We start from the raw sequence: 22,379 nt of genomic DNA on the forward strand, positions 1-22,379 counted from the left end.
CGATGGGTTAGAATAATGAGAACCTTATCTTCTCATCCCCCGGTGCTTGGATTCAAGTATGAGACTTACCTTACCTTATTTTGGCCTCTAAGCACGCAGATTTGGTCGCCGAGAAGGAGCTCTCGGTAGGCCACGATAGCTGCCGAAAAAGAAACGAGTTTTAAGGCCTGTACTGTTTTGCAAAATTTTGTGCCGTATATATTATAATGAGGCAAAAATGAAAGATTATAATTAGGCTAAAAGCGAATAGCAGAAATTGTTATATTGCAAAATGTGCAGTAGCTAACATGACTTTAAAAGGGCACCATTGCCCCCCCTGCCCCTCCATCTGCAGAAAAATTGAGGGCAGGGGGGGCATCCGCCCACCAGGCCCCCCGCTTCCGGCGCCCCTGATCAAGGTCGTGAGTTCGGTTCTCACTCGAAGCATACATTTAAAAATACTTTTTTCAGGCATACGGCATCAGCCCCCCCTGCGCCATCGCTTCCGGCGCCCCTGCCCACCCCTACTATTGGTTCTAAAAATGCATGTATGCTTTGGTGTGTGAAAAGTCAGTGAACAAACTAACTCTGTTTACATGTTGAACTTGAATTTTTATTAATAGAATACCACCAGATAATATCATTGAGTCTTTTACTAAAAACAGATTTTCATTACCACTCAGCTTTGTGCAAGGGGGTGTAGCTCAGATGGTAGAGCGCGCGCTTAGCATGCGCGAGGTACCGGGATCGATACCCGGCACCTCCATTTCTATGTCTCAAGTAGCATTTTGTGAAGCAGTGATAAGCGCTTCTCAATTTAATCTAGATTTTAAACTTCAGATAAAAGTATTTGAAAATGATATTTTGATCGGTGGTGTTTGTTCGTCATCTATTGATGGGATTTTAGTTCAAAACTATAGGAATATGGAAAATGTTTCCGCCCGGGCTCGAACCGGGGACCTTTCGCGTGTTAGGCTAACGTGATAACCACTACACTACGAAAACCACATTTCAAACTATTGGCGATTCAGCTCGTAAAAAATGTTTTGCCATTTGCAAACAGGATGGTTTATGAAGACGAAAGCGAATGGCAAATGTCATTAAAATATGAGGAAAACAAATAAGTTATAGGCCAAGTATTGAACCTTGCGTGGTTCCACATGGTATACGTTTAGGGTTCGTATTGCTGCTACAAAGCGGTTGGTATGAGTGTTTCGAATATCTTTAGGATAGTGATTTTCTAACATCTTCTTTTTGGTTTCACTTCATTTTTTATTGTTGTTTTAAGGATTGGTATAAGAAAACATGAATTTTGGAAGTGCATTTAAAATTGAAATTAACAAAATTATTTTCGAAGTTGATGGCTACAATTGGATGAAACGTCAAAACCGTTATGCCTGAAAATTGTATTTTTAAATGTATGCCTCGAGTGAGGATCGAACTCACGACCTTGAGATTATGCGACTCACGCGCTACCTACTGCGCCATCAAGGCGACGAAAAAGTGGACATTTATGATCATGAATTCGAAAATACAAGGTTTTTCATACGTTTTTATCATGCACTATTGGTTCTAAAAATGCATATATGCTTTGGTGTGTGAAAAGTCAGTGAACAAACTAACTCTGTTTACATGTTGAACTTGAATTTTTATTAATAGAATACCACCAGACAATATCATTGAGTCTTTCACTAAAAAGAGATTTTCATTACCACTCAGCTTTGTGCAAGGGGGTGTAGCTCAGATGGTAGAGCGCGCGCTTAGCATGCGCGAGGTACCGGGATCCATACCCGGCATCTGCATTTCCACGTCTCAATCACCATTTTGTGAAGCAGTGACCAAGCGTCCCAAATATAAACAAAATTCTAGATTCTAAACTTCAGATATAAGTACAGTCGACTCCGCTTAATTCGGACACTTTGGTTCCGCTCACTTTTGGCCGAATTAAGCGGAAAATCAATTGTTCGTTTCTTGGTATGCGTAAAGGCAGACAACGCATTAAAAATACCATTCTGTTGCGTAATAAATGAATTGCAGCTGCTCTATACTGCAGTAATTGGCACTGATTTCATAAAAGGCACAAGAATTATACGTTCTAGTTAGTTGAAATAGTACTAATCTATGATTGAAATAGTACAGTAATTCTTCAAATACTGTGTCCTGTGTCCGAATTAAGCAGAGAATTGTCCGAATTAACAAAAAGTATTTTACGTGCAATTTTTACTTTTGTTCTGTTCCCGAGCATTGTGGCCCAATAAAGCGGCTGTCCGAGTTATCCGGTGTCCGAATTAAGCGGAGTCGACTGTATTTGAAAATGATATTTTGGTCAGTGGTGTATGTTTCATTGTCTTCATCAATTAATGGTATTTAACTTCAAAACTAAACGAATATGGAAAATATTTTGGCCGGGCTCGAACCGGGGACCTTTCGCGTGTGAGGCGAACGTTATAACCACTACACTACGAAAACTACATTTCAAACAATTGGCGATTCAGCTGGTAAAAAGATTTTGGTTATAGGCAAATTGTTCGTAAGCAATTGTTCGTAAAACAATTGTTCGTAAGCAATTGTTCGTATACATCAAGTTTTAACTGCATGCACGAAAAAACTTTTTAGGAAGAATTGTTTTACGAAGAATTAATTTTACGAACAATTGTTTTACGAACAATTGCTTACGAACAATTGCTTTACGAACAATTGCTTACGAACAATTTGTCGGACACCAAAGATTTTACTATTTGCAAACAGAATGGTTTATGAAGACGAAAGCGAATGGCAAATATCATTAAAATATGAGGAAAACAAATAAGCTTATAGACCAACGACTGAACCTTGCGTGGTTCCAGATGGTACACGTTTAGAGTTCGTATTGCTTTTACTCAGTGGTTACGCGCCGGGCTCAAGATCACACGGCGCTGGTTCGACTCTCGGGGTGTGCGCTTGAGCAACGCATTTCAGGACTGCTCTCCATTCAGCGGCACCTAGTGAATGGAATAATTTCTCGGCAACAAGACTTCAACAATCGGAAAACTTCACTCTGCCAATCTCGGTAACCGGCCCTGCGTCAAGTGCCTCTACAAGTATGCGAACAAGTACCAGGAATAACCTATCAAGGCTTTGTCAGTCCGAGGATAAAGATTCAAAACCAAACCAAACCAAACCAAGCGGTTGGTATGAGTCTTTCGGATATCTTTAGGATAGTGATTGTCTAACATCTTCTTTTTAGTTCCACCTTTTTTTTTCATTGTTGTTTTAAAGGATTGGTACAAGAAAGCATGAGTTTTGGAAGTGCATTTAAAATTGAAATTAACAAAATTATTTTCGAAGTTGATGGCTACAATTGGATGAAACGTCAAAACCGTTATGCCTGAAAATAGTATTTTTAAATGTATGCCTCGAGTGAGGATCGAACTCACGACCTTGAGATTATGAGACTCACGCGCTACCTACTGCGCCATCGAGGCGACAAAAAATAGGACATTTATGATCATCTAATCGAAAATACAAGGTTTTTCATACGTTTTTATCATGCACTATTTGCTCTAAAAATGCATATATGCTTTGGTGTGTGAAAAGTCAGTGAACAAACTAACTCTGTTTAAATGTTGAACTTGAATTTTTATTAATAGAATACCACCAGATAATATCATTGAGTCTTTCACTAAAAATATATTTTCATTACCACTCAGCTTTGTGCAAGGGGAAGAGCTCAGGTGGTAGAGCGCGCGCTTAGCATGCGCGAGGTACTGGGATCGATACCCGGCACCTCCATTTCCATGTCTCAACCACCATTTTGTGAAGCAGTGACCATAAGCGTCCCAAATTTAAACAAAGCTCTAGATTCTAAACTTCATATATAAGTATTTGAAAATGATATTTTGGTCAGTGGTGTATGTTTCATTGTCTTCATCAATTCATGGTATTTATGTTTAAAACTGAGTTCGATTCCTGGTCGGGTCATACCAAAGACGTTAAAAATGGTACCTATTGTGTTCTTTTTTGAATAACGCAGTGAGGATAAATCGAGCAATAATCTGGTGACATATCACTCTTTTCCAATCTGCCTTGAGCCAGCATGGAAGCAATACTGCTCATAAAATCACATGGAGCCCTGTCAAGCAACCCTTGTTGATGCGCAATCTGCTACAAGCGGAGATTGCGAATGATTATACAGTAAGTTCAAAACTAAAGGAATATGGAAAGTGTGTTCACCCGGGCTCGAACCGGAGACCTTTTGCGTGTGAGGCGAACGTGATAACCACTACACTACGAAAACCAAATTTCAAACTATTGGCGATTCAGCTCGTAAAAAGATTTTACCATTTGCAAACAGAATGGTTTATGAAGACGAAAGCGAATGGCAAATGTCATTAAAATATGAGGAAAACAAATAAGTTATAGGCCAAGTATTGAACCTTGCGTGGTTCCACATGGTATACGTTTAGATTTCGTATTGCTGTTACAAAGCGGTTGGTATGAGTGTTTCGAATATCTTTAGAATAGTGATTGTCTAACATCTTCTTTTTGGTTCCACTTTATTTTACATTGTTGTTTTAAAGGATTGGTATAAGAAAACATGAATTTTGGAAGTGCATTTAAAATTGAAATTAACAAAATTATTTTCGATGTTGATGGCTACAATTAGATGAAACGTCAAAACGGTTATGCCCGAAAAAAGTATTTTTAAATGTATGCCTCGAGTGAAGATGGAAATCACGACCTTGAGATTATGAGACTCACGCGCTACTTACTGCGCCATCGAGACGACGAAAAAGTGGACATTTATGATCATGAAATCAAAAATACAAGGTTTTTCATACGTTTTTATCATGCACTATTTGCTCTAAAAATGCATATATGCTTTGGTGGGTGAAAAGTCAATGAACAAACTAACTCTGTTTACATGTTGAACTTGAATTTTTATTAATAGAATACCACCAGATAATATCATTGAGTCTTTCACTAAAAAGAGATTTTCATTACCACTCAGCTTTGTGCAAGGGGGTGTAGCTCAGATGGTAGAGCGCGCGCTTAGCATGCGCGAGGTACCGGGATCGATACCCGGCACCTCCATTTCCATGTTTCAAGTATCATTTTGTGAAGCAGTGATAAGTGCTTCCCAATTTAATCTAGATTTTAAACTTCAGATAAAAGTATTTGAAAATGATATTTTGATCGGTGGTGTTTGTTCGTCATCTATTGATGGGATTTTAGTTCAAAACTAAAGGAATATCGAAAATGTTTCCGCCCGGGCTCGAACCGGGGACCTTTCGCGTGTTAGGCGAACGTGATAACCACTACACTACGAAAACCACATTTCAAACAATTGGCGATTCAGCTGGTAAAAAAAATTTTGCCATTTGCAAACAGAATGGTTTATGAAGACGAAAGCGAATGGCAAATGTCATTAAAATATGAGGAAAACAAATAAGTTATAGGCCAAGTATTGAACCTTGCGTGGTTCCACATGGTATACGTTTAGGGTTCGTATTGCTGTTACAAAGCGGTTGGTATGAGTGTTTCGAATATCTTTAGGATAGTGATTGTCTAACATCTTCTTTTTGGTTCCACTTCATTTTTCATTGTTGTTTTAAAGGAATGGCATAAGAAAACATGAATTGTGGAAGTGCATTTAAAATTGAAATTAACAAAATTATTTTCGAAGTTGATGGCTACAATTGGATGAAACGTCAAAACCGTTATGCCCGAAAATAGTATTTTTAAATGTATGCCTCGAGTGAGGATCGAACTCACGACATTGAGAATACGAGACTCACGCGCTACCTACTACGACATCGAGGCGACGAAAAAGTGGACATTTATGATCATGAAACCGAAAATACAAGATTTTTCATACGTTTTTATCATGCACTATTGGCTCTAAAAATGCATATATGCTTTGGTGTGTGAAAAGTCAGTGAACAAACTAACTCTGTTTACATGTTGAACTTGAATTTTTATTAATAGAATACCACCAGATAATATCATTGAGTCTTTTACAAAAAAGAGATTTTCCTTACCACTTAGATTTGTGCAAGGGGGTGTAGCTCAGATGGTAGAGCGCGCGCTTAGCATGCGCGAGGTACCGGGATCGATACTCGGCACCTCCATTTCTATGTCTCAACCACCATTTTGTGAAGCAGTGACCAAGCGTCCCAAATATAAACAAAATTCTAGATTCTAAACTTCAGATATAAGTACAGTCGACTCCGCTTAATTCGGACACTTTGGTTCCGCTCACTTTTGGCCGAATTAAGCGGAAAATCAATTGTTTGTTTCTTGGTATGCGTAAAGGCAGACAACGCATTAAAAATACCATTCTGTTGCGTAATAAATGAATTGCAGCTGCTCTATACTGCAGTAATTGGCACTGATCTCATAAAAGGCACAAGAATTATACGTTCTAATTAATTGTATTGTGCACTGTGCAGTATTTCGATACCAAGCGATTCAACAAATATATTACTGTTTAACACACACATATGTGATTGAAATAGTACAGTAATTCTTCAAATACTGTGTCCTGTGTCCGAATTAAGCGGAGAATTGTCCGAGTTAACGGAAGTCTTTTATGTGCAATTTTTACTTTTGTTCTGTTCCGGAGCATTGTGGCCGAATAAAGCGGCTGTCCGAGTTATCCGGTGTCCGAATTAAGCGGAGTCGACTGTATTTGAAAATGATATTTTGGTCAGTGGTATATGTTTCATTGTCTTCATCAATTAATGGTATTTAACTTCAAAATTAAACGAATATGGAAAATGTTTTCGCCCGGGCTCGAACCGGGGACCTTTCGCGTGTGAGGCGAACGTGATAACCACTACACTACGAAAACTACATTCCAAACAATTGGCGATTCAACTCGTACAGAGATTTTGGTTATAGGCAAATTGTTCGAAAGCAATTGTTCCTAAAGCAATTGTTCGTAAACTGTTTTTTGTAAAATGAAATCCGTAAAACAATTCTTCGTAAAGCATTTCTTCGTAGGCCTATACATCAAGTTTGAACTGCATGCACAAAAAAATTTTTTAGGAAGAATTGTTTTACGAAGAATTAATTTTACGAACAATTGTTTTACGAACAATTGCTTACGAACAATTGCTTTACGAACAATTGCTTACGAACAATTTGTCGGACACCAAAGATTTTACTATTTGCAAACAGAATGATTTATGAAGACGAAAGCGAATGGCAAATATCATTAAAATATGAGGAAAACAAATAAGCTTATAGACCAACGACTGAACCTTGCGTGGTTCCACATGGTACACGTTTAGAGTTCGTATTGCTTTTACAAAGCGGTTGGTATGAGTCTTTCGGATATCTTTCGGATAGTGATTGTCTAACATCTTCTTTTTGGTTTCACTTCTTTTTTCATTGTTGTTTTAAAGAATTGGCATAAGAAAACATGAATTTTGGAAGTGCATTTAAAATTGAAATTAACAAAATTCTTTTCGAAGTTGATGGCTACAATTGGATGAAACGTCAAAACCGTTATGCCTGAAAATAGTATTTTTAAATGTATGGCTCGAGTGAGGATCGGACTCACGACCTTGATATTATGAGACTCACGCGCTGCCTACTGCGCCATCAAGGCGACCAAAAATTGGACATTTATGATCATCTAATCGAAAATACAAGGTTTTTCTAACGTTTTTATCATGCATTATTTGTTCTAAAAATGCATATATGCTTTGGTGTGTGAAAAGTCAGTGAACAAACTAACTCTGTTTACATGTTGAACTTGAATTTTTATTAATATAATACCACCAGATAATATCATTGAGTCTTTTACAAAAAAGAGATTTTCCTTACCACTTAGCTTTGTGCAAGGCGGTGTAGCTCAGATGGTAGAACGCGCGCTTAGCATGCGCGAGGTACCGGGATCAATACCCGGCACCTCCATTTCCATGTCTCAACCACCATTTTGTGAAGCAGTGACCAAGCGACCCAAATTTAATCTAGATTTTAAACTTCAGATAAAAGTATTTGAAAATGATATTTTGATCGGTGGTGTTTGTTCGTCATCTGTTGATGGGATTTTAGTTCAAAACTAAAAGAATATGGAAAATGTTTCCGCCCGGGCTCGAACCGGGGACCTTTCGCGTGTTAGGCAAACCTGATAACCACTACACTACGAAAACCACATTTCAAACAATTGGCGATTCAGCTCGTAAAAAAAATTTTGCTATTTGCAAACAGAATGGTTTATGAAGACGAAAGCGAATGGCAAATATCATTAAAATATGAGGAAAACAAATAAGCTTATAGACCAACGACTGAACCTTGCGTGGTTCCACATGGTACACGTTTAGGGTTCGTATTGCTGTTACAAAGCGATTGGTATGAGTGTTTCGGATATCTTTCGGATAGTGATTGTCTAACATCTTCTTTTTGGTTTCACTTTTTTTTTCATTGTTGTTTTAAAGGATTGGTACAAGAAAACATGAATGTTCGAAGTGTATTTAAAATTGAAATTATCAAAATTATTTTCGAACTTGATGGCTACAATTGGATGAAACGTCAAAACCGTTATGCCTAAACATAATGTTTTTAAATGTATGCCTCGAGCGAGGATTGAACTCACGACGTTGATATTATGAGACTCACGCGCTACCTACTGCGCCTTCAAGGCGAGAAAAATGAGGACATTTATGATCATGAAATCGACAATACAAGGTTTTTCATACGTTTTTATCATGCACTATTTGCTGAGAGATCCAGATAGTGCTTTGCTCGACGTGCCAATGCCATCTCACTCTGCCTAAATGGAGTACTACAATTGGTTTTAAGTGTTATTCCTTCGGTTGATCTACGCAGTGGTGAAAAGCAAGACACCCCGAAAGACAAAAATAAACACCACCTTGATAAACATCCTCCAGTTTCACAGAAGTTTCTATACATAAGTTTCTATTTGTGCCGTTAGGTAGCGCTGCGTTACCATAACTACTCCTTATTCATTGCCGCGAACTTAAATTTAACTTCAAGTTCAAGTAAGCGATCTAATGGCAGTACTTCGGAACGAAGATAGCAGTTTAAAAATCAAGTACCAGTAATTTGAAGAAATTTACCAGGTTTGCCAGACAGCGAGATTTTATTTCAAAGTGCCAGTTTGTTTCAAGTTTATATCAAACACAAAGATTTTATTTCAGTTAAAAATTTCATCATGACCAAAGGCCGAAAATTTGTTCCATCTCCAACGAAACATGGAGTTTGGGTATGAACTTAGCATTCTGAAATAATTTCTACTGTATGGTAGCTCGGCTACACATTATATTGCAATATAATTGGCTGTTGTACGATTTGTAGCATTCTCGTTCTTTCAAGTTAAAAAATAGCTTATTGCATGTTTAGTATCGTCACCTTGGCATGCCAGAGCAAATGCAAAATCGAAAAAATGGAACAACAACTGGAGTTATGCTTCATTGCAACTCTGCTGACAATACTGCACATGTAGAATGTCCGCCTATATTTCAAGAAAGAATGAAGGTACCGGTACTTTATCAAACTAACAGTATCACCCTATTCATGTTGTTAGATATATATAGTCCATATGTGCGTATTGGTAACCGTTTTTTCAAGAGTCTCTGAAAATCGCGCTTGGCAGTTACTCTTTTTTCATTAGAAAAATATTTTTATACTTTTATGCGTGTATTAATTTGCTGATATTGTTGTGTGTAATAAAATTACAATAGCGCATTTTGTAATTGCTGTTTAAATTTCAAAATATGTCCAAACAACACTGTTATTCTGGCAGAATAATTCTGCCCAATCCGCATAATAAAACAATTTAGAAAAATGCGATAAATAAGGCGATGATCAGCAACAACACGATGACCCTGATAAAACCATTTCTTCATGGCTTATGTATTTTTACGCTGCTTGAAAGTCAGAATGCCATTTTTTTCATAAAAATTTTCTAGAAATTTAATTTGAAAACCAAAACACAATTGTCCCATAGTTAGTGTGAAAAGATAAAACTTATGTTATTGATAAAAAAACTGTTAAATTTTTTTCTGTCAAATTACTTTTAATTGCAAAATGTTTAAAAATTTGTGAAGTGGACACAAATACGTCGATGGTCGCAAATACGCACATGGACCCTAGTTGCGCATGCAAAACATATTTATGTTTACTTTTATTACAGGGGCTATAATATACTTGCACCTTGCAGCATTGTGTGACACCTATGCAGCAGCTGACATACACTTAAGTATAATTTTGTTTTTAACACTCACATTGGTTGGTTTGTTCACACTGACAAAGCCGTGATAGGTTATTCCTAGTTCACCATTTGCTATCACATAGAAGTAGTGGGGTTGTAGTGCAATTTTTCCAAATCAATCTTATTAATCTTCATGGCCCTATGTTTGAATCTTGTTTCAAGTTAATGTAAATTTCCCATCTTGTAAATCACTAGTGTGGACTTTCTTTTTTCTATTCAGGCATCACTTTGATAACTTTGATGAACTTTTTGTTTAGCTGCACTCTTAAGTGCAAAAGTTACCAGTAGCCTACACCAATTCCTTGCCTTGTTTCTATCACATTTATTAAAAAAAACATGTAGATCCTTTGGTAAGCTTGTGCATACTGTATAAGCTAGGCCTACTGACACATTAAAAATTGTATGTTGCAACAAAACGTACAGCCTAACTGGTGTGTTTTATCAATTTTTACCTCTTTTCGATTTAAAATTTATAAGATTTTTATTCCTAGTTAATATAAATTTTGGATTGGTTTTGAATCTTTATCCTCGAACTGACAAAGCCTTGATAGGTTATCCCTCATAGTTTTGCATACTTGTAGAGGCTCTTGACCTAGGGCCGGTTATCGAGATTGACAGAGTAAAGTTTTCTGATTGTTGAAGTGTTTGTGCTGGAGAATTATTCTATCTATTTGGTGCTGCTGAATGGAGAGCAGTCCTGAAAATGTGTTGCTTGAGTTGGGCGCGTAACTACTGAGCTAACAGGGTGAACAAAATTGTGATGAACCTTAACAGTCTGTTTCACACTTAGTCAGACTTTCAAAATATTTTGAAAATTATGTACACAGGTAGCTGATACGACAAAGTTCAACAAAGCAGAGCAACAGCTTTTACTGTGTCCAGTTTGAATCATTTCCATTTATTTGTTTTTGTCAGATAAATACTAACATCATAAACACCAATGACAAAAAAACAATTTGCACAACAAGGATAGCAGCAAAAGACCAATAATTTTCCTAAGACGGTTGCCACACCTGTGTTCAACAAATATATAGGCTACAACAGGAAAAATAAAAACTATCCTTGCTCACATAAACCTTAATTAAGACTTCTTTTACAACAAAATTTGTGGGAACTTTTTGTTCTTCTGTGGATCTTGTTCAGAACAGGGTATTAGATACAATCCCATGAAGGGTGAAACAGGCTGTTTTTTTACAGTACCGTAACCTATTGGTAACTTTTAGACTTAGATTAATTTTTTTTAGACTTGTGCTTGGTATAAAGCACTCTTTTTAATGTGTTAATAAGATTTATTGCATGAAGCAAAGCATGAATTTTCAAAGATATTCATTTAGTTAGATTCATACTTATATAGGCTACTGTTTGTTTTTTGGTGGGTGTTATGTGTACTCTAACTCTTGTAACGACGATGAAGCATTGGTAAATGTTAAACAATTTTGTTAATATTTGAAAACATCATTCAGAAATTTATATGCATAAATAGGCTTACGCATACCCTAATAATTGTTTAAAATCTAAGCTTTCGCAACATTGATTGTATTTATTTATCAACGAATCTAATGTATAATAATGAATATATAACAATAACACCAACTGTATTTTAAAAGTTATTACTTACTGTAGATTTTTACTTCATTGGCTTTGAAATATTTTCATAACTATGCTTTGGCCTATTGTATTTGGATGCATACCCCTAAAGCTGTAGTGTTGGCCTACCTATAGTTTCAACATTGTTTTGTTAGCTGACTAAATTTGTTGTATTATAATTATGTGGCAACGTTATGGTTATGGTTTACATGCTGATAATAATCATATATTTTTATACAGGAACTTGCAAAGAATAAAAACGAGTTTTCACGTCATGATAATAGAAATGCGTTTCAAAATCATGGAGCACATTTTGGTTATGTATGTAACTATTTTGTGTTGTTAAGATACGTCAACGTTTACATTCGTATATATGCTTGAGGTAATTATTTTCTTTGCTGCTTTAGAATGCCGGAATGGCCCGTTCCGGTGAGTCCGATTCGGTGAGTCCGATCCCTTAACGGGGGATTTTTTCAATTTTTTTTTTTTAATTATCGGGTACCGTAGCCTAATTATTATTGTCGTTTTAGGGTTAGGGGTTAGAGGTTAGAAACTCACCGAATCGGACTCACCTTATCGGACTCACCGAATAGTAGCAGACCCTTAGAATGCAGCCAATGAATCCCAGTAGGTCTAACTGTTAAATTAAATGAAAATCTAAATATTTTTAGAGTTTTGTTGCATGAGCATTGAACATAAATAGACTAAAAACTGTACATATATTACATGGCAACCTATGCATTGTATATATATGTAGTAGGCTATGCGATTTTGTTTACAGCCATAGCATGCATATTTCACTTTGTGTTTTTAGGCCAGTGATTTCAAACATTTTAGTTCCCTTTATAAAATTGCTTTCTTTGGAATTCACTAACTAACAAAAAATTTAAAATACATCTTAAAACACAACCGATGCTTGGAAGCACATAATTTGGATTTTATAATTTAACAGATTATGCATTGATAATTAATATATCAACAAGTACTTTTTATCCGGACCAATGAAACTGGGGTAGGCTCATTCAAAATTTCTATGGTAGTCGACATAACAAGGCTATAGGTTATGTAAATTTATTTACTTGTAGTGAAATTTTGTTTCATGTTTTACATATTTTTGGCGTAATTGTCGGTCATGTTCTGTTGTATATGACAGCAACTGGGAAAGCACAAATCAATTGGAGAGATGAGTCAGCATTCTTCTGACGATTTCGTCACTTGGGGACGAAGGAATCTACCTGAATATCAGAATGAAACGAAGAGTTTATACCGAGAACATTTTACCGGTAAGTTGCAAAAAATGCTTTGATAACTGTAGCCTACATGCAACAATAGACCTACCAAGCAATATATTAGCATTGTAGCCTGATTGCAGAAGTATTTTCTGTGACTGTTCACATTTCAAACAATGTGTTTTAGGAATTGATATAGGCTTAGAAGAAGCATTGAAACATCGGAGATTCTCGAAGACATATCCTCAGCCAATATCAGGAAATGCTGAACTATCATCTAGCACAACTATGTGGGCTTCAAAAGAAGAAGTTGTTTCTATGCCTTGTTTGCAAACGTTGGCTAATACTCAGGTACTTTACACATAAAATCTTCATAAATTGTGTATTGGTCTACAATGTGCCCTGGCATGAGAGTTTTTCTGTTATTCCACCTGGTAGGCTATGTGTTGTGTAATTATCATAATCAACCAGTCATGCCACTGCTGGCAGATGGCCCCCACATATGTTTCCACACCATTCTGTTTTTCGCTGTTCTCATCCAGATGACGCCATTTTTTCCTTCAATGTCATCCCGCCATCTTCTTTTCGTTCTCCGTTTTGCATGTCTTAGTTTCCATTCTGTGGTTATTTTGGCTCATTTGCTGTCTATCATTCTTGCTGTATTTCCCGCCCATTGTCACTTCAAATTGGTTATTGTTTCAATGACTTCTTTGACATGTGTTTTGTTCCTGATAACTTCATTTCGAATCTTACGTTTTGTATTTATGTTCAGTATTAGTGTTTTCCTGTTCCTTTGTGGTGCTGCTAGTTTTCTTGTTTGCTGTTTTGTGAGTGACCACGTTCCTGCTCCATATGATAATGTTGGCAATATTACTTTGTCCATGATTTTTTTGTTTCAAGCCAATTGGAATGTTCTTATACTTTAAAAAAGTGCCATATTAACCAAATCTTTTCCAATCTGATGTTATCCTCTGGGTAATCTCAGTTTCGATGTCGTTTCCTGGTGTTATCATTTTCCATAGATATTTGTATGGATCAACCTCCTCTATCTTTTTTCTATCTATCAAAATACCTGTTCTTGGTTGTTTCCTTGCTGTCTCGTAACACATTATTTTGTCTTTTTCTTGTTCATCTTTATTTTATCTCGTTTTCTTTCATGGGTCAGTACCTCAAGCATTTGTTGCAGAATGCATTCTGTCTGTGCAAAGAGGATGATGTCATCTGCAAATCTGAGATTGCTCAGCAGTCGATCATTAAGGACACGTCCAGTCTCAGATTTCAGCCTCTTAAAATATCTCTTCAACTGCAGCTGTAAACATAACAGGTGAAAGAATGTCACCTTGGCGCATCCCAGTATGAATCTTTATTTTATCACTTTACTTCTCTGTTCTGATTTGTACAGTGCCATTTCTGAACTGTGTGTATTTTTGATAATGTTTACTATTTTATGTGCTACCCTATACCATGAGTTTGAATTGCATTAAAAACAAAACAGTGCTTAATGTAATCAAATCCTTCTCATTGTCAACAAATACCATAAATATGGGTTGTTGGTATTCATTCATCTTCTCTAATATCTGCCCAACTGCATGCAGGTAATCAATTCTAGAGAATCTTTTTATGTGAGCTACTTGTTCGGGGGGGGGGGGGGGGGGGGGCTGGTTTTCTGTAATCCGCTGCTTATTCTGTTCTTGATAGTTCTTATACAGTTTAGTTAAGTTACTGTGAATAGTTTGTATGTATGTGAGATTAGGCTAATGGGGCGATGGTTTGCAAGATCTTTTTCGTTTCCTTTTTTTAAAGAGAAGAGTAGTTATGGCATTCTTTCAATGCGCTGGTATTTTTTCTGTTTCGATCACTTTATTAAATAGGAGAGGGTGGGGTAAGATGAGCATCTTTTTGTTTAAGTTGCTTCTGCAAAAAAAAAAAAACTGTTCGCTTTTGAAATTTATAAAAGAGTTGACTTGAAACACCGGTAAATTAGCTACATTTTAGATTGAGTTTGATCACCGTGGTATATGCATTTTTATATGACTGCAGACTGGACGTCACTCTTTCGACCTTAAGGTCTCATCAGTGCAGTGTAAACGTGTCTAGGCTTGGACGCCTTATCACTATTATAAGTAATTCAGCGTGGTGATTTTTCCATTTGTGTTACGCAAGGTATATATCACATTTGGATACTTTCACCCACCTTACATACAGTTACATTTTTATTACATTACATTTTTATATATTAATATTTATATAAGTATTGCTCAACTTACCCCGACAAAAAGTTTATGGGGTAAGTTGAGCAACTCTATTAAGTTGAATCATTCCCCTGCCAATCTTTTTCATAATTGCGATGCATTGCTCAAAAGATAACACTGCATTTTTTTTATTTTATCCAATAAAGCTTAAAACGCAAGTTCAAAGGTTTAAAAATTTAGTAGCCTACCAAGCTATTTCTTTTGGGGTAAGTTGATCAATTTGAAAAATAAAAATGAAAAATCTTTGAAAATGAAATTATTTTAAAAAATACAAAACTAAACTCATCTCAACTTTTTATGGAATATTTTTACATATTATAAAAACATATTATTATACCAAAACAAAAATCAAATTTGAGTTATGTAGTGTAGCAATATTCAATTTTTTGCAACCAAAAAAAGTTAGATTTTTCGAAAAAAACAAAGCAATAATAATATCGCACGCCATTGTAAAATGGCCTACATTTCTTACTGGACATAACAAATATATTGACTAACGTAGCATTATGGGTAATCAAGACAAAGAAAAAAACTTCTGCCTACTAGTTTTTCCAAAAACAGGGGTTGCTCATCTTACTCCATTGCACACTTTACCCCGGTCTCCTCTAAGCTATAACTTTTCAAGAAGAATATCACCCCCTATTTTGGCCATCTCTTTCTCTATTACTATGCGGTCTTCTTCTGGTGCTTTACCATTTTTCATCTGTTTGATTGCTTTTTCAACTTCGCTTTCAGAATTAGAGGAATTGGTTGATCGAGACATTGCCAATGCACGTTTCACAAGAGGCGATGTGCTCTTTAATTGCACTTTTTGTTGTTTAGTTTGGGTTCAAGTGTAATTAAAAATCTGATAAAACCATGAAAAATGCACCATTTTAGGCTACAATCTTATTTGCTGAATTTCAATATCGCATCATCGTCCTATTAATTTAATACAGCTGGAGATGAAACAATGTTAGTGATCGCCGATACACCACATAAGCAAACTCGGCTTCATATTTTAGCTTTAAGTTTGACAAGTGTTTTTTTTGCGTGATTGCAACTACAAATATCGAAATAATCTTATATCAAATACAGATGTTGTGGCCTAAATATTGGCCACTGCTTTCGTGCCAAGGTTATGTGATGGGAACTATTTTTCATCTCAGCTTGAAAACATGATGATGATTAGGAGGTGTTTGCCTACAAATTTCACCTGATATTTTTTCTTCCATCAGGAACCTTATCTGAAACCAAACCCCTGGAGATATTCGTTCCGTTCGCATTCATTTTCCACGCTACCTTAGCGGGCGAGAAGAAAGACTCGCTAGTCCTTTGTGTCAAGATTGTAATAGTGTATAACATTAATACAGACTCTTATGATGTGGATTTACGCCATTTTGCCATCATATTTTGACGCAAAAATGCAATGACATTCAACTGTTGCAATTCTTAAAAAGAATAAGTTATATCGTCGCAATTTACAAATCTCTTGCTTATTTTTTTTCTATAATCACATTTTCGAATCCGAATGTAGGCTACAGTATATGACCGTGCAGATGCAGTTATTTTATAGTGACTGCCGAATGTCTAGAAATAATAAAAGTGGTTATTTTACTGCAGAGCTTTTTCTCATAGTTGTAGAGTTTTTGTTGATATAATTACTGTATTGTAGGCTACCGCATTTTTATGAAAATGACAAAATTTCTTGAATTCGATTTATGAGCTAAAAATGTTTCACTTCAACTAAGCAAGATCGTTAGAAAAACCTATGCTCTGCATTGAGCTTTATTGTTGCACGCCTTAGGGCTTAGGCTAACACTAAAATGAACAATCACTGCTTGTTTGTACCATATATCTTAATGCGATTGCCATGAGCAATTCCTCTATTGTAATTTTCTGGTAGGCTAATAATCATTATCTCCTATCGTCAAGGGAGCACAAAATAGTTGCTTGTGTACTTGCAAAACTTATTGAGTGATTGTGGGAATATCTTCGGACTGAGAAAGCCTCTTTGGAAGCTTGACCCTGGTAGTTTCGCCTAGGCCTACATGTAAAGGCTTTGAACTCTGATATAGGCCTGGTCACTCAGAGATATTCTATTATACCAACAACTGATGAGCCCATCCCAGCCTAGTAGGCCAAACTCGTGTCTATCGCTGTCAATTCTTGCTGCAATCGACTGCCGAGAAACATCTCAACTGCAGCGTGCGGAAACAACGTTTTGGTGGATCGGTTTATAATTACTGTGCTTACCTTATTCCCACAGTAAGTTTCAACTATAGTTCATGCACGTTCAATGATTTAATGCAATAATCCCTCGTTGAATAAGCAATCATATATTCTGTGTTGCTTCACTTGTTTTCTGTTTTTATACCTCATGAGATCTATTTCTTCGCAGAGCATTGTAGCCTACTATCGGTCGACCATTTTTGTTGTTTGATGTCGAGTTGTTTCTGCTGTTTCAAAAGAGCTGTTGGTACAGCAACTGTTATTTTTGTACCGTACTATTTTCCTGATGAAGGCGAAACGTTCAGTCTATTCATTTTTTCGCCTGCAAATCCTTATAACTTATTGTTACTCAGTTGTAGCATACTAGCGGCGGGGCGGGCGCTACTTTTGTCCTTGTTATATATTTTATTTTTTTGTACTTTAAAGGTTGCTTTCAGCATTCGACGATGCAGGACGATCGTCTTATCGCTGCTGCACGAACCATATGGTGCTCCTTCTCATTGTTCTGCCATTTTTTATTCTTACACGAAAATTTTACTTCTTTTCACGTTTATGCAACGTTATATTACCTGGTCACGCTTGAAGTGATTTGTGAAGTTTGCTGATTCGATCTGTTCAAGTATTTGTTTCAGCGCATCAAGAGGTTTGTGAATACCTGCCGATTTGCACAAAGCAAGTAGGCTATTTGATTTTTAGCACAAGGCTAATATAAAAACAACCATCTTTGATACTTCTTTCGAGCTCTTCACATCCTCTTGCCTGCTCTATGCAAACCTTGTAGCGCTGAGTCTATTTAACACTGGGTTTGCTTTATAGAGGCGCAGCCGAGTACATTATCAGGCTACCCTGACTCCATTTCTTGAGTGTCGAGCGGAAATATGGCTTATTGTCACTTTTAAAGTCTTTGTTATGACCTGACAGGGCATCGAATCCATGTTTGCCGATTCAGAGACGGACAGTCTAACTTGAAATTAAGTTTACATTGCTTATTTTTTAGAACATCGGGAGCTTTAAAGAAAATAAAAACTATGCCAAACTAAACGTTTGATATGTGCCTCACCCAGTGGGGGACTAGGGGTAATTTTAGACCAGGAACGTTGGTAGGGGCCCGTAACCTTTCTAAGAGGCGGACATTGTAAGAAACCATTGCGTATTCTTGCGACATGGTGCATTTTTCTGAAAACAGCCTTGATTTGGGGCCGGAGGATCTCAAAGGTCCCGGACCCAAATTCTCTCCGCGGACTTAGACCACTCGGCAGTGGTGGGGCCAACTCTGAAACCACTTCAATCACAAGCAGATGTGAATTGCATACTTGGCTGTGTTGTAATAATTAGATTTCGAAGTATCCACATATAGGCCACAAAAATTGTAGCAAAACTTCAATCAGTTCTTTTCCAGTGGTGCGTGCATTCACACAACCAACAAGTTTTATAACGCCTGTGCTATATAATAAACAATAATATAACAATAAACGAATTCCAGACAGCAAATTGGTCATTTTTTACATTGATTTAACGTTTGCAGACGTTGAATAAATGTAAAAATTACCAATTTTCTGTCTGGGATCATAATGTACTGTATCTCACATACTTCTGGTCAACAAATATACTCGTGTGAACCTGATGTAATATAACGTTGGAAAGACGTCAAAAATATTGTCAACGCAAAATCAAGATAAATATAGCCTACAATGGTTCCCAAGCAACGAAAAGTTAAAAAAAAATATCTACAAACTCAAGTGGGTAAAGCACCCCACAAAACGTGACAAAAACACCAAAGAACTATAATTTTTTTTAAATGTTACGTAACAGATTTGTCTATTGTATCTTTGTGTTGTACTTGTTGGATAAAGGGTACCGTTAAAATTCAGCCCTGGACTTGGGAGGTCTGGTCTACAAGCTAAACGTAAAAACGACGTTGATTTGCGTAAAATTTGCATGTAACGATTCAGAAAGTCAAAAAATGGCAAAGACTGTTCCATCATAAGATTTGTTTCGCACAGTAGTTGTGCACTGTGCAGGAAGGGGCCAACTGGCACAGGTATTCAAGATGGCGTCATGATAGAGCTCACAAATTGAAAACGATACATACACATCGTGTTAGTCGCGCTGAGGTGTTAATACGAAGTAAATAATTAAGAGGCCAAGCAAGTTTGAAAGAGTTTTATTTTGTCACATTGACACAATGTATACAACTTAGCTCGAAACCCCCCGAAAAAAACTAAAGCACGCAAAAAAATAAATCAAAAAGTTGAAAAAACATCTTTACTATGCAGCAAAATCAAACTTTCTTTAATAACATAATCTGAACGATACAATTCTTGGTCAGACATGACTGGTATTCCATTGATGCCACTGTAGAAGAGGGTAGGTGCATGGCACAGTAATTTGAAGGGAGGCAGCCTACGACAGGGATACAACTGACTTTTGTATTGAGTCCATATGAATGCACTGCAATTATAAACTCGAAGATTGTATTTGCTTTTTTTTTTTAACAAAAATGTTTTGTACGTTACATAGATTCAACGTCTTCAGATGTTGAGTCAGCGTAAAAAAGGAATAACTTATTAATTGGAAATACAAACTTTGAATCACCTGTGCTGCTGTTTGTTTTTTTGCTTCGTTTCAACGTCGATAGATGTAGTAAGCATGAGTTTAACCCGATTGTGAATATGAACAGCGGATGTAAGCCAAAAAGCACCAAAAGAAAAGTAACTTCAACACTTCAAAGTAAGTTTACTGTACTTTTAGCCAAATATAGTTGCAACAGCATAGCTACACAACCACTTAAGTACCTTATGTTTGCGTCGATTAATACTTTAGTAATGTTTAAAACGAGACTGGCGACATCATTTTGGTAGATTTTACATAAAACTAATCACACATGACTACAATTGCGTTCAAGCGGAAATCTTTGCCGAGAAATTGAAAAAATAGGCGACTTCACCAGAATAAGTGAAGATGAATATTGTATTATTCGAATGTGTTTTAATATAATTTCTGGATTAACGTTTCTATAGGTGCAGTATTTGTTCAGCTGCAAGTCTTGATAATGTGTTTAAAATATCTTCGAATGCACTTTTTAAGTCATGTGAACTTAAATTTTAGACCTCAACCCTGACATTGCATCATCTGAATGTTAAAATAAAAAAACTCTGAGCCAACCTTCGAGCGGTTTAAACAGATCAACAACGAAAAAGGAAAAGCTGAAATCAAAGCAATTATGGACAAAAATGCAGACCATCGAAAAAAATGATTCCTCTCTGGCCAACTGAAAAAATAATTTGCAGTGACTTTTAAGATTATTCGTTGTGTTAGTCAATAGTAAGGCATATCTCAGGCAGCAAAATTGTCTTTTTTACATCGTTTTAACGTCGCTAGGCGTCAAAACGATGTAAAAAGGGAAACCTTTGTTGTCTGAGAGTGCGATCCTGCATTGCGCTAGACTTCGAAAGCGACGGAGGTCCCATGACCAAAGAACTTTCTGAAAACCTGTTCAATTCCGAACTTGTTTCGTAAGCGAGTCAGTGTAACGAGATTTTGTTTGAAGGCTTCACTGAGAAGCGGCGTGGCCTTAACCATGGAGGGCTCCAGTGGTAGTCGAACAGAAAACATTTGCACAACGTTCTTATAATATTGAATCAATGTGAAGTGGTGATTCTGCGAATAAAAAAACAAACAAGCGAGCACCTCAAGCAATAAAGCAACGAAAAGCGACCGATTGAAACTTCTACATCAGGCTCACACAGCAACAAAATCCGTCATTTTTGGATTGATTAATGTAAAAATGACGGATTTTTTTATGCTGTCTGATGCACGATCATATGAGCGTTCAAGAGATGACAATAAATTGAGCGGTAAAATGGCACAAGAATCAAATAGAAATTGCGATGAAACTGACAAAAAAATAAACTACAATTTTCGTGTTGAATCAAAGGCAACAGAAATCAAACGCAAAATCGCTCTGAGATTAAATGAAAGCAGTGATTTCAAGAAACGTCGCTATGCAGTACAAGGAGGGAATACTTGAAAGGCAAGTTACGTTGCCTAACATCGTCTGGACAAAAAAAACGAAGGGAAAATACAGTTGACCTCGGTAATACGGCCATTGATAAATCCAGTTGCATAAATCCATGTTTGCATGCGTTCAAATCCCATCGTTACCACGACCATGACAAACCAAACACGGCCGCTTTACAGCGATTAGCTGTGCCTGTCGTAGATTGAAAACTGTGTACCAAAGCCTGGTGTCTGTCAACTACACAACAAATGTGGTCGATGACAGAAAAAGCAACAAAAGGAAGACGTGGATGAGGTTTACAAACTGGAGCTAATAGACCCATGATCCTGGAACCCATTGCTCCGTGGAGAGGACTTGGTCGATGGCGTTCTGTAGAAACAACGTTTAATGATCAACTTAAAATTACATCCAGAGGCAGATTCCCAGCAAACCCATCAAAAACAATAATCCTTCATTCACAGCCAGCAGATCAGACTATTTTACGTTGATTGAATGTCTGCAAACTGGCTGATTTAAATAAGACAGTGATGTACGCGCATACAAAAAATATTGACGCCGTCAGCGTTAACGCAAACGTTTGAAAAACCATACGCCGTATGCGTCAACGTAACTTGTAAAAAAGTTGGCGGCGTCAGCGTTAGCGCATACACTAGCGTAAACTAATTTTGTTTGCTAGGTGCCAAACATTCACATGGTATAAACCACTCGAAACAAACAAGTTTTATTTTGAATTTCCACGGAGAAACACAAGCATCTGAAAGTGTTCATCTGACATTTTGCTGTGTTTTAGTTCCAATATGTCTTTGCCCATTGAAAACATTCTTTCAACTGCAGCGCTGGAAGGTATTGGCGTGTTGTAGCGAAAAAATAACATTAAA

General features: G+C 36.7%; 2 protein-coding genes and 11 non-coding genes across 14 annotated transcripts in view; 4 read left to right on the top strand and 9 right to left on the bottom strand.

Moving 5' to 3' along the window:
• The first annotated feature begins 672 nt into the window (after positions 1-672).
• Trnaa-agc (transfer RNA alanine (anticodon AGC)) lies at positions 673-745 on the top strand. Its single transcript has one exon. It is a non-coding gene; the product is annotated as a tRNA-Ala (tRNA).
• Positions 746-911: 166 nt separating this feature from the next.
• Positions 912-984, bottom strand: Trnav-aac (transfer RNA valine (anticodon AAC)). The gene has a single exon. It is a non-coding gene; the product is annotated as a tRNA-Val (tRNA).
• Positions 985-1,400: 416 nt separating this feature from the next.
• Trnam-cau (transfer RNA methionine (anticodon CAU)) lies at positions 1,401-1,473 on the bottom strand. The gene has a single exon. It is a non-coding gene; the product is annotated as a tRNA-Met (tRNA).
• Positions 1,474-3,370: 1,897 nt separating this feature from the next.
• Trnam-cau (transfer RNA methionine (anticodon CAU)) lies at positions 3,371-3,443 on the bottom strand. The gene has a single exon. It is a non-coding gene; the product is annotated as a tRNA-Met (tRNA).
• Positions 3,444-4,182: 739 nt separating this feature from the next.
• Positions 4,183-4,255, bottom strand: Trnav-cac (transfer RNA valine (anticodon CAC)). The gene has a single exon. It is a non-coding gene; the product is annotated as a tRNA-Val (tRNA).
• A 724-nt stretch (positions 4,256-4,979) lies between these two features.
• Positions 4,980-5,052, top strand: Trnaa-agc (transfer RNA alanine (anticodon AGC)). Its single transcript has one exon. It is a non-coding gene; the product is annotated as a tRNA-Ala (tRNA).
• Positions 5,053-5,218: 166 nt separating this feature from the next.
• On the bottom strand, positions 5,219-5,291 carry Trnav-aac (transfer RNA valine (anticodon AAC)). The gene has a single exon. It is a non-coding gene; the product is annotated as a tRNA-Val (tRNA).
• A 417-nt stretch (positions 5,292-5,708) lies between these two features.
• Positions 5,709-5,781, bottom strand: Trnat-cgu (transfer RNA threonine (anticodon CGU)). Its single transcript has one exon. It is a non-coding gene; the product is annotated as a tRNA-Thr (tRNA).
• Positions 5,782-6,016: 235 nt separating this feature from the next.
• Trnaa-agc (transfer RNA alanine (anticodon AGC)) lies at positions 6,017-6,089 on the top strand. Its single transcript has one exon. It is a non-coding gene; the product is annotated as a tRNA-Ala (tRNA).
• A 649-nt stretch (positions 6,090-6,738) lies between these two features.
• On the bottom strand, positions 6,739-6,811 carry Trnav-cac (transfer RNA valine (anticodon CAC)). The gene has a single exon. It is a non-coding gene; the product is annotated as a tRNA-Val (tRNA).
• Positions 6,812-8,047: 1,236 nt separating this feature from the next.
• Trnav-aac (transfer RNA valine (anticodon AAC)) lies at positions 8,048-8,120 on the bottom strand. Its single transcript has one exon. It is a non-coding gene; the product is annotated as a tRNA-Val (tRNA).
• An 851-nt stretch (positions 8,121-8,971) lies between these two features.
• On the top strand, positions 8,972-18,482 carry LOC145767219 (testis-expressed protein 36-like). 2 transcript variants are annotated; one of them, XM_082579002.1, is made up of 6 exons: positions 8,972-9,193; positions 9,331-9,465; positions 12,029-12,109; positions 12,942-13,071; positions 13,205-13,368; positions 16,487-18,482. In XM_082579002.1, exons 1-6 carry the CDS (start codon positions 9,143-9,145, stop codon positions 16,553-16,555), a joined length of 630 nt encoding a protein of 209 aa, XP_082435128.1. In that variant the 5' UTR covers positions 8,972-9,142; the 3' UTR covers positions 16,556-18,482. The 2 variants fall into 2 exon arrangements, with proteins under 2 accessions (XP_082435128.1, XP_082435129.1); XM_082579003.1 differs by having other exon boundaries at positions 8,972-9,050.
• Positions 18,483-18,781: 299 nt separating this feature from the next.
• Positions 18,782-22,379, bottom strand: part of LOC145766902 (peripheral plasma membrane protein CASK-like) — a 33,398-nt gene continuing 29,800 nt past the window's right edge. Inside the window, exon 23 of the mRNA XM_082578609.1 lies at positions 18,782-21,870. Coding sequence (XP_082434735.1) covers positions 21,811-21,870 — 60 coding nt within the window. The 3' untranslated portion in view covers positions 18,782-21,810. The remainder of the gene's footprint in view (positions 21,871-22,379) is intronic.

This window comes from Aplidium turbinatum, chromosome 3, assembly GCF_918807975.1.
Source record: "Aplidium turbinatum chromosome 3, kaAplTurb1.1, whole genome shotgun sequence".
Lineage (NCBI taxonomy): Eukaryota > Metazoa > Chordata > Ascidiacea > Aplousobranchia > Polyclinidae > Aplidium > Aplidium turbinatum.